We start from the raw sequence: 12,232 nt of genomic DNA on the forward strand, positions 1-12,232 counted from the left end.
TGGTAAATCGTTAGAGTATAAATATAAATCTTCTGTTTGGATGCAGATACGTAAGTGCAGACAACTTACTGTACAAATGCATTATGTTAAGTTGTAGGTAATTTTATAATGCAATTGCTATTGTTGATATTATTACTCTGAAAGTGGTGAAATCACTGGTACAGTATCAGTGGTGCATTGATATGGCTAAGATTGTTGTTGTTGTTGATCTCATTACAGTTACCCTGCCAAAGCACTTTGTCCTATTACCAAACAGAGGCTCCATAATCATTATACCAGGGCAAAGTAGAAGCATCATTTGTGAATCTGAGGGATCTGCACTTAATCTGAAATGGGAAAAAAGGATTGCTAAAAACACCTATACGAGTGTCGACCCAAGTTGGGTAACGACTGTCAGGGATCCAGCTACCAACATGGTGAGAGCAACCCTTCGGATTACAAATGCCAAGCCATCAGATGATGGGGAATATAGGTGCACAGTGACAGTGCACAGTAAATTCGATTTTCTAGTGATTCGAGTAAACATCAAAGGTAGGTTTATTTTGAGGTTTTTATCTTTCCATGTGCAGTTTTGTCGTTTGATGTACATGTAATAAGAATAATTTGTAATGAGGGTAAATGAAATTTAACTCAGTTAACAACTAGAAGCAACTGCGGTAAATTATTGTAGTCAGTGGTTTAGTTATAATAATTATTTGCAGCCATCAGTGCAGTCTCCCTCTTGGAGCTAGCTGGCTGCCAATTTTTATTTATTTGTTTGAGCAGGTTGAAGTTTCTGGCAGCTGTTCAGCTGATGTAGACCTGCTATACCCACCCACCCATACATGACAAAGGACAGCCATAACACTGGGAACTTCATCCCCTACTCTTCTCGAATAGTGCGTGGGCTCTTAAACGTCCCACAGGGAACTTATGAACATGGAAGATACACTGTATATGTATCTGTGAGATGGGGCCTAGTCCTTTTCCAAGAAGACTTGAAAGTGGAACCATTTGTGGATGTAATTGCAAAGACAGCACTTTCATCTCAGCTATTTAAACACCCTGAGCGTTAATCCTGCTGGAGTCAAACTCATGACCCAGTGCTGGAAATAATTTTTCTTTATTCACAGGACATATGTCCTCTCAAATCTTCCTTTTGGTCAGACATTTGCCAAATTGGACCGGACATAATTTATTGACTGACAAAACCTTGAAGAAGAGAATTCAAGATGTGATGGTGAGATGTTCAGTCATCGTGTCTGATCATAATGTGAAATTGACCGGACATTTTCAAAATTTGGTCGGACAACGTCCAATGACCGACTGTTATTTCCAGCACTGTGACCCCCGCATGGTAGCCCGGTGATCAACTAACTGAGCCACCAGTGCACCGTGGAAGCTCCAGGATGTCTCAGGCACCCAACCTCCACTTTAATAGTGCCGCAGTTATTATTATTCTGTAATTCTGTTCTGATGTAGTTCTAGTAAGGTTGATGTGAGGTTTATCCAACCCATGTGCTTAATTGCATGCGGGCATTACTCTTTGAAGACATCATGAACTACCTGTGTCCTTCTTAGAGGAATCCCTTCCAGCATCTGGTGGAGTAATAATAGGATTTTAACCTTCTTCTAGGCCTTTTGTACTACCGTAATTTCCGTGCGATTACCCACGGGTGAAGTGTTAATTTTTCGGCAAACAGTTCTTGGTGCGGGTTATAGGAAGGTGCGGATAATGTGATAATTTTTAAATCTTCCGGTATAGTTTTAAAACCGCAAGTAGGGAAAAAATATAAAAGTCATTAATGAAATTGTTCCTAAAAACTGTATACATGTATTGCCTTTTTTATCCCACTTTAATTGCCTAATAAACTTAAATGCTCTTGATGAAAACCGATGCAAATGGAAAACATAATTATCAACAAATATCGTTGGCAATCAAAATCGTTGATCATGCGTGTGATATTGCTTTCTTACTTTGCTAATTTCAAAGCAGGGAGCTTCTTTCTTTGTTTAGTTGAAAATAAAATATTATTCACTAACTGGAATAATAAACTCAAAACAGAAGAATAAAAATGTGAAATAGCAGGCTTTAAAGTAATTCACACACAAAAACTGATACCGACATGTTCATTTCATGTCGCCGCTGCTGCCGCATAATTAAGAGGTGATTGTCGGCACGAGTGTAAACAAACATTCACGGACAGATCTTAAAATTACAGACCATTCGGCACATCCGTAAAATATTCCTTGTCAGCACTGCCTTGAGGTAGAGAGTATTTTCGCGTTTCAAGCGATTTCTTAGAGTCAGTAGATCCTGAGATATCGATTTTTTTTAGAACGGATTTTTACAAGCGGTATCATTCAATAGAAGATCAAAAACAATACACCTGTAGGTGTGAAAACTTACCAATTTCACGCTAAAGGAGGATATTTTGTTAAAAAAAACAGTGGTTGTAGTTTTTATTTGGTGCAAAACGTTATAAAAAGATCATTGACTGAATAATAAATACATGCTTCAATCATTTACAGTAAGTGTAGCGAGGAACAATAAAATTGAGTCAAAATGCCCGGTGTTAAACGCGGAGGTCAGAGTTTTACTTTTGAGTACATGTATAAGCTCAAAGTTATCGCTCGTGCAGATAACTTTGTGAGTTCACGAATTTCTTTTGTCTTTGGGTGCGGGTTATCTGCTGGTGCGGGTAATCTGTTGAAATTTTTTTCTTGTTATTGCAAAAAATGACCGGTGCGGGTAATCGCCCGGAAAGTATGGTCGTTCTAATTTTGTCGTATTTCCTTAAAGCTCCTGCAGCCCCTACAATTTCTTCAGGAAACGAAGACAGAGTGATAAAGGAGGGAGAAGAACACATTATCCGATGTTATGCTGAGGGTGTTCCCAAACCAGTCGTAACTTGGTACAGAAAAGGACAAATTGTGAACGAGACGGATTGCAAGTCTTCACTAAGGTGCAAAGGCATTGCTTATGAAGTTTATAAAGAGCTGGAACTTTCAGCAGATTTCACCAGCTTCACATATGGAGCTCTTAAAGTGCGAAGTGCATTATACCCTAGAGACCAAGGAGAGTTCAAATGTATAGCATCAAATGGCAATTCTCCACCAGATGAATTGATTGTCAACCTTGATGTGCGTGGTAAGTGCATCCTGGTATTTTGAGTTGATTTTTAAGCCTGGGATAATTAATTTTTGTTTGCAACTGATTGGTTCATGTAAGTTGACAGTCTCGACTTGATCCTCTCGAGGATCTAGAATCGAGATGAGGATCGAATTTGATCCTCGACACTTGATTCGCGCAAAATCACCGAAGCGAAACATTGTCAAGTATGCATACTCGAGCTCGATTGAACTTTCACGGCAGTGTTACCAGTACTCCTCGATTAAATAACAACAGAAACTGTTTAAAGTGCTACTATGATCAAAAAATTACTTCTTTTTTTTTCTTCAGAATTTGAAAGTATGATTGCTCAATACTTGACTGGCAAGATTTTTGGCTTTGATTTTTATCCAAAGGCTATTTAATTTGAGTGTAAGTTTTGGATTTCACGGTCCGCCATTACTCGCGTTCCAAACTGACCAATTGGACAGGTCTCAGAGGGTTAGATCTAGGGAAAAGTGACGTCATTTACTCACTAGCTTAAAATTTCAGCGTGTAAACGCAGCTTATTATACAGGTATATGCAAAACACAAGTTTAAATGTCTGAAAGCCCAGAACTCTGTGCCACATATAAATATAAATCATCGATCCGCGTACACATCCATTGCATTCTAAACTAGTGAGTCTTTGACGTCATTTTCTCCTCGATCCAGCTCTCTCAAGATTTTAAAGTTAGTAATGGCGGACATTAAACAGGAAAATTCCAGTTAAAATAAACAGGTGTCTTTTTGAATTCAAGGCTTAAATCTTCGATCAGTTACTGTTCAGTTAACATAGTTTTGAAATCCAAAGAAATATAAAAATTTTTTTTGGTCATAGTGGCACTTCAAAACTCTAATTTATGTCATGGATTGATATATAAAAGCAAAACATTGAAAAATATTTGCATACGGCGTGCCAAACCAAGTAACGCAACGATTCATACATTTTTACATCTCTTCTTAAATGCAATGATCTGAAGGGAAATTATAGTGATGGTCTACGGTGCGAGACTTGTTCACCAGAATCAGGTTTCATCCTTTGAAAACAACAAGCATTGCGAGCGAACCGAAGGGTCTGAGCCCCTAGGGGGTCTGGGGGCATGCTCCCCCATTCCCCACTCGCGAATTGCGCGACAGGAATTGCGTCGCCCAGGAAACGCGACACTAAGCGGTAACTTACTTTTAAGAGGTACTGTATATTTTCTTTAGAAGGTAAATGTTTATAAATTAACAAATTTCAATTTGTTTTGCCCCATTGAATATTCATCTTCAGAAACCTTCGCCCGTAACATTGACTGGGCTCGATCAGCGGTAACAGGTGTTACGGGTTACGGCCCCTAATGACAGCCTTGCTCAGGTTTCCTCCCCCCTCACCCCACCACCAATCAAAAGCCAGCATAAATTATGATTTGATTTACTGTAACCCTTTTCAGGGCTCGAAATTGTGACCATTGCAGTTGTACAGTGTCTTTGCAAATGAATTCTTTCCCTTTGCAACTAAAAATATCTAAAGTGGTTTTCACCTTTGCTCTGTCTGCTTCTTTTGCTAAAATAAATAGAGAAATTACAAAATAATATTATTTAGTTTCTTGCTGTGAATTTTCTTTCAATTTGAAGATAGCGTAATTTAGCTGCAACGTTATGTGCACAACTCCATTCCTTCAATCATTGACTATTTTCAGCAGTTTCTTTACACACAAGTATTGCAGGCTCATATTTTGTTTTGCATTTATTTTGAGTCCTGCTTTTTGTGATACTGCACTGTAAGTGCACTACACACTATGTCACCGGGTTGTATGAGAGTGAGAGTGTATAAGAGTGTAATTCCGTGGTGACAACAGGCCTGCAATGTGTGCATAACTCACAAACTTAAACAGGTCTCTTGGAAGCGTGCTTTAGTTTCAACAAAATGAGCCCCAAAATCAAGAATCTGTGACGCTGATGAATAATAAAGCAGCTGCTGTTTCCAAAACCATGGAATTACCTGGTGATAAAAACCTTCACCTAGGAGAGTAAATTTTTGACTTTGCAGAAACAATGGTCAACCTCAAGAGTTAGGGGATTGTGATCTTTGTGTTGAATTCGCACATTTCTTGTCAATCTCTAAAACACTCGAAAGAAAAAAAAAAAAACTACTGGCGAGTAAACATGCCAGATAACTTGAGCACGGCACCCGCTGAATTTGATGTCACTTTCGATTTGCGATTTACTTGTGCAGCCAAAACTATAATGGAAAAATTGAAGGTAGCTAAAATCTCCCAAAATATTTTTTGCTGATGGTAACCTTTTATATTTCTTTGTTCAAAAACACATTAATCTTAACACTAACTCTAAAAAAGTTGCATAATTTGCAAAAAAGACAAGTTACGTGTAAAACAAGAACAAAGAGGAAGACACATGCGCCCCCAGAATTAATATCAACAGGGTCGCACAAAACAAAAATTTATTGTACTTCGCCATTGGATTTTCTGTCATTTCATTCATGATTAGCAAACCAATGCTTGAAATTCGCTTGGAAAGCATTCAACAACCTGAACTTTGACTGAAATGTTTAATTATCCTTGGCAGATTGAAAGTGTCGCCAGTTGTCTCGCCTAAAAAACCACTCATGTCACTCAGCACGATGGAATTCAAAACTTGACTCCTCAACCTGGACGTAATTCCTGACAAAATGAAATCATTTGACTAAAAAAATCAGAAAATAACAGCTTACCTTGAAATTTAAGGAAGTCGATCATTTCTTCGTTGTGAGAAATGGAAATGTTCAATTTCCTTGTGAAATATACCATTGGTATGGTTTCCCTGGCACTTGTAATTTGTTTAAACATTCTATTTTTTTTTCTGCGTCCAATTGGACCCTTTGTTCTACATTTTATGCGTCCAAAAGAAAAACGAGTGCGTCCCAGGACTCAATGACGCTCTCTGGATACATCTCTGTTGCTGTAGTCTTCCCAACTGCAGAATGTACAGCAACCCATGATAATCGTTGTGCAAACATTTAGTGGCGTTAATTCGCTTAGACAGACATGTTTGTGGTCATAGGTGGTGAGTGCAGGCATGCTACATGTAAACTACTTTCAAACAAACTAAAGTCAGTAGTCTCATCTGCAAAATCTTTGCACTAGTCAAGAATTAATGCACGAAAGCGTTACTCCTCAATTAAATAACAACAGGAACTGTTTAACAAGAAAACGAGATAGCGGCTATCGTCCCTGTGAGTCCTCTCTTCAAAACTCTAATCTATGTCGTGGATTGATATATAAAAGCAAAACAGTGAGCTTTACCGTGCGATGGATTTTATTGTGAATCAAATGTAAACTTCCAATGTAAACATAGAAAAATATTTGCATACCACTCGCCCAACCAAGTAATGCAATGATTCATATATTTTTACATCTCTTCTTAAATGCAATGATCTGAAGGAAAATGATAGTGATGGTTGGCGGTGCTAGACTTGTTCACCACAGTCAGGTTTCATTCTTTGAAAACAGCAAGCGTTGCAAGCGAACCAAAGGGCCTGAGTCCCTAGGGGGTCTTGGGGCATGCTCCCCCATTCCCCAGTTGCGAATTGTGCGACAGGAATTGCATTGCGCAGGAAACGCGATGCAAGGTGGTAACTTACTTTTAAGCGGTACTACATATATTTTCTTTAGAAGGTAAATTTCAATTTGTTTTGCCCCATTGAATATTCATTCTGTAGAAACCATCACCCGTAACATTGACTGGGTTCAGCCGTAACAGGTAAAAAAAAAATTGAAGGTAGCAAAAATTTCCCAAAATATTTTTTGCTGATGGTAACCTTTTATATTTCTCTGTTCAAAATGTAAGTTGTTTTCATGTTGTAAATTTTGTTGCTGATGGCAAAATAAAATTATTTTACTCTCGATCGATATTTCCTGAAAACTTCTTCTTCTCTTCCTAAAACCTGTGTATCAATATTTATTTACTTTTGCATCAATATTTTTTTTGCATAAAGCAAGCTAACAAATCAGTACCTTGCTTCGTTCCCATTTTTGAGCGTTAAAATAGAATTTTCAGTCCTATGTTTCTGACGAGTCGTATATTTTGAGGTCACCCATCCAAATACTAAGCCTGCCTGACAGGGCTTAACTTCAGTGAACTTTTGTCTTAGAAAGCTGTCAGAAGCTCAGAGTGCACGGTTAACCTTGTGGTGAAAAACAAATTGTAAGGGAACTTGGAAACGATCAACATATCAGCCTCCAGGCCAATGTTTCTTGATTCCCTTTTATTTTCTTCAATCTTTCTGGGTTTAGTATTTTACTAGTAACCACATCTCTATAATGATATATGGCACACAAACAATATCGTAAGCTATTTGAGCTACATGTTAAGCATAAGATAAAACGCAGCTCAGTTGACAATAATACAGCGCTGTGTTACTGCACTACCACACATACGCAATGCGTACCTCTTTTTCACCTATTGGGTCCTCATTCAAGAGGAAGATTGTCTGGCATTACATGGGGTAAAATCTATAAATGGCCTTTTAGGAGGGATGTGGTTAAAATGAATATTATTATTATTTCTGCTGTAGTCTTCCCAATTGCAGAATGTACAGCAACCCATGATAATCGTTGTGCAAGCATTTAGCGGCGTTAATTCACTTAGACAGACATGTTTGTCATTGGTGGTGAGTGCAGGCATGCTACATGTAAACTACTTTCCAACAAATTAAAGCTAGAAGTTTCTTCTGCAAAATCTTTGCACTAGTCAAAAATTATTGCTAGTGCAGTGTACGTTTAAATTGTATTTTTCCTATTCTACTTGCAGTTGCGCCGCAGATCTCTAAGAAGACTAAGGATAAGCTGTATCTGGAGCTTAAAAATGAGGAGACCCAAGTTTCATGTGACTTAGTGAAAAGCAATCCTTTGCCCACGTTTAAATGGTTCTTCCAACCATCAAACTGTGGGGATGTAGATATCCAAAAATGTTTCCCTGTTGAAAGCAAGTGGAACCAGGTCCCACCAAAGAACATCTTCCCGGCCACCTCGACACCAACAAATAGGAGCATTGTAAAAATTGCTAGTGATCGCAGTGATTCATTTTACCAATGCCAAGCATTCAGTTCTGCTGGAAATGATTCTCTGGTCATTATTTTTAGACGTCGAGGTAAGCAAGGGCTATATGCAGTTCTATAGTTGGTAATTGGAAATTAAATTGGTGTATGCATGGTAGTTTGAAAAAGAAAGATGCATGAGGCCAGGTCTACTTTGCATGATGATAATGATGATGATGATGGTGATGATGATAATTGTAGAAAACTGGACAATTACTGTGAGGCAGTGGTTCAAATGCTGACTGGAATAGCATTTCAGATAACGTCTAGAGGCAAAGGGCCTTGGGAACTGGCCCTAGTTGTTCAAAAGGCGGATAACTCTATGCATCAGATACATGTGAATTACAATATCCATTGGATAACTCAATTAGTTTTGCTATGACTTATCCACTGGATAATGATTTATCTGGCTGATAGCGCTATCCATCATTTGAACAACTGGGGCATGGAGGGTTCATTGAAGCTGGGCTCAGCATCAGTGTGTCTTTCACTTGATTGGTGGGTGTGTTGCAGGTCAAATTATATACCTTCAGGTCAATTTGTTTCAACCTAGGTTATTATGAACTGTCTAAAAGGGGGTTTTCCCTTTTTTTGGGATGTAATTAAAAAAAAATGGGGCCTGGATTTTTAGGGGGGATTAAAAAAGAAAGTAATGCAAAAAGAGAGATTGATTAAAATTAATTCCTCCTCCATCTTCCCCTTTCCATCCGTTCTTCTTCCACTCTCCGTCTCTCCCTTCCCTTCCATTCTTCCTCTCTAGCCGCATCCATCCCTTTCATTACTACCTTGAGTTTCCAGCATTCCATGCCGCTCCTAAGATTTGAACCCTCACACCATTGGACCAAATACACACTGTAATTAATTTTGTGAATAAAGTGATGACAGACTTATCGTTCACACTATGCACAAAGGATGCTGGCATGTGTGGTTTAATTAAAGAAAAGAACTTGTCACCAAACCACTGGCGTCATTATCTTGGAGAAACAGCCTGTAAAAAAACAACCATTCACAGTTCCTTTGCCAAAGTGCTGTATGAAGTGGTTTTCGGAATCTCTCAGAGAAAAGAAAAAAGAAATCAAAAGGCCACAATTAATGAGTGGACAAGTCACAGGGATTATGCCAAAATAATCACATAGTTTGGATTTATCACTACATACATCTCAACAAACAGACAAAATTAAAAAAAAAAACAAACATTTCATTTGATCCCTGCAAAATGGCTTCTGAACAATAGATTATGAAATTCCTTTTTGTTAACTTTTCAAAATTTTGCTTTCACTTTAGTTAATGCTTTTGATTATTATGAATTCAGTGTCAGCAAAAGATAGAGCAAATAATTAAGCAAATAAAAAATCAACAATACATCATGTATGTTTCAGTTCTTTTATTATTCACTTTAATTTGAAGGGAATATTTCAATATTCTTCAACCTGCCCTCAGGAGATTCATCCCTCTGAAATAAAAAAGTAGAATATCATGCACAGTACGTATGCCTATCCCCAACCTTAATGCTAAGCATTTAAAATCAGTGCCTAGACTTAGCAAGCATTGGTATTTTATAAAATAATCAACTCACCAAAATTTTAAGCTACAGTAAGGTAATCCACTTACATGTACCTCCAGGACCAACTTACTTGCAAATGTACACATAGTTTCAAATAACTGTTGGGTTTCCATTTATCTTTATGTCTTGCAATTTCAACCAAGGTTGAAACAAATTGACCTGATATCAAATTTAACCTGCAGCAGATACGTGGCCAGGTTTCTGATATTTTTGAACACTGTGTTGCACTGTCAACCAGAAACCAATGGGTCTTAGAAACGGATGATATAGGTGAAGGATGCTTTTGACATAGTGTACAACTGTACAAGTGTAGTTGCCTTTCGTTTTTTGATGATCTTATGAATGTCTGTAAATTGAATTTCATTTACATGTAGGTATACCAGGCAGACCATCCCCTCCAATAGCAACATCTATTCTGGCAACATCCATTAACATTACATGGAGTGCACCTGGTGATGGAATTACAGGGTACAATGTGCGGTGGGAGGTTGTTGGGGCATCAACACATTCTCAAAAGGTTATTGTAGGAAACAAATCTAGAGTAGCTACACTCAGTAACATATCACCATACACCAACTATACCATTGAAGTACAGGCATTCAATGGGAAAGGAGACAGCCCTTGGTCGTTTCCACTGACAGTGCAATCCTCTGAATCTGGTAAGTATATGATCATGAAAAATATAAGCAACGATTAAAGAGCATTGGCCACAAATGTCTAAAAGCAGCAACTTGTGCTTTAGTTTTTGTCTTTTTCAATAATCAGTACAATGTTTAGGTTTGCTTGGTGGCACTTACATCTACATTGTGCTGCAAACGTTCACCAAGAATGGGGGCAATAATAAAGCAATGAGTGGATGAATAGAAGATGTTTTCTTTTTTTATCCTACATGCATTCAATCGAATCCACCAATTTTTGTGAGTTTTGTAACTGGGCGAAGTTGTGCTTAATACATTGTCCATACATGTACTGTAAGCTGATAATCAAGGAGAATTTCTGGTATTCCCCAGACCTCTCAGGTTTTCAGATTAAAGAGCACTAGACCAGGAAAGACTGAAAAGTGACTTGCTCTGAATGTTTTTCTCTTTTTGAAAACTCACAGCCACTAAAATTAATGTTATGGTTGGTCAAAGTTGATGAGATATTTTATTGTTGTCTTATTAAATAGATTTATCCTATTTGCTTGACTCGTCATTGTACCATTTTCCTTATTTGCTTTCTGGACACAACAATTCAAATTAGAGAGTGCAACTCTGGTACAGACTGGAAGTATCCACATAGCTATTGCACGCATTGCGTGTCTAGCCCTACTTGTGCACGACATGCATTTTTATGTTAAAAGTTAGTTCCACATGATTTGGATTTGGATCAAGATTTACATGTAAGTAAAACGAGCGATACCGAACGGTTAGTGCGAAGTCACGTACGGTGAAAACAGGAACTGACCTTGGTCAGGGGCACCCAACGTCAATTTTCAGAAAATATCTGTTCGGAAGAGGATTTGAGACCTAGAATTTTCGGAACATTTGTTGTAAAATTTCTTGCTTGCCCGCCTGTCCTAGGATTTTGGTATATTTGCCCATTTTTAACGGATTTTTACCCTAAAAAGGTCACCTAGAATTTTCGGGAGCCTTTTGTCTGCCTGAAATTTTCGAAAATGTAAGTTTTGATCCCTATAATTTTTGGATCATTAGACTTTCAGCTAGGAAATCCGAAAAGATGAAAACATTTTAGGGATAAAAATATGCCTGTATCTACCGTTTAAATACCAAAATAGTTTAACAACTGTATGTTTAAGTGGTTTTGAACTATATTCTCATTGGGTGCCCCAGCTTGGTCCGGAGCGCTGATCAACGGGATTTGTTTCAACATCATTTGCCAATCTTAAAAGCAAAGGAAAATAAAAGCGACAAAGGCACATTTATATTTGCGTAAACCAAAGGCGCATATAGTAATTTAATTGCCATAAACATGCTTGTTGTTGTAAAGTAGGCATGTAGATTCCCTCCAGATAAAATAGAATCCACAAAATATCTAGACCAAAACTTCCCTTTCATACATAGCGAAAATTCTTTACCTTTCACAAAATTGTTGCGCAGCCCGTGCGTCTGTCTGTACAATGTGAACTTCCACAGCAAAGCGACATCAAAATGACAGAATGATATGCTAAGAAGGAGACCCGCGACTTACCCTTTTCTCGCCGTCGGCGATTTCAGATATCGACCACAGATTAATCTTTAGGGGAGTACTGTAGGTCAGCGACATTTCCCAGTTTGTTCTCAAAAGACCAACAGACTCACCTACCCCTAGATGAAATATTTCGAGATACTTACCCACCACTACGCGTGGTCTAAAAAAGAATTTGAAGAATTTTCAACCTCTTTTGCATCAGTTAAGGCATCACATTGTGTCCGACCCTCTGGAATATCGCCATCTGACACGGGAATTTTGATCAGGA

The 12,232-nt window shown here is 38.1% G+C and overlaps 1 protein-coding gene across 1 annotated transcript; it reads left to right on the forward strand.

The window, feature by feature from the left end:
- The first annotated feature begins 225 nt into the window (after nucleotides 1-225).
- LOC138016971 (protein amalgam-like) lies at nucleotides 226-10,571 on the forward strand. The gene is made up of 4 exons (XM_068864160.1): nucleotides 226-531; nucleotides 2,783-3,130; nucleotides 7,925-8,263; nucleotides 10,149-10,571. The coding sequence occupies exons 1-4, from the start codon at nucleotides 414-416 to the stop codon at nucleotides 10,469-10,471; spliced, it is 1,128 nt and encodes a 375-aa protein (XP_068720261.1). The 5' UTR covers nucleotides 226-413; the 3' UTR covers nucleotides 10,472-10,571.
- Nucleotides 10,572-12,232: the final 1,661 nt, after the last annotated feature.

The sequence above is a fragment of the Montipora capricornis genome, chromosome 9 (genome assembly GCF_036669925.1).
Source record: "Montipora capricornis isolate CH-2021 chromosome 9, ASM3666992v2, whole genome shotgun sequence".
Lineage (NCBI taxonomy): Eukaryota > Metazoa > Cnidaria > Anthozoa > Scleractinia > Acroporidae > Montipora > Montipora capricornis.

Excerpts from the sequence above, each read along its gene's own strand:
- LOC138016971 (XM_068864160.1), top strand. The coding sequence starts at position 414 with ATGGTGAGAGCAACCCTTCGGATTACAAATGCCAAGCCATCAGATGAT. Across the intron at positions 3,131-7,924 it reads TGTCAACCTTGATGTGCGTG|TTGCGCCGCAGATCTCTAAG; the intron begins GTAAGTGCATCC and ends TTCTACTTGCAG. Across the intron at positions 8,264-10,148 it reads CATTATTTTTAGACGTCGAG|GTATACCAGGCAGACCATCC; the intron begins GTAAGCAAGGGC and ends ATTTACATGTAG.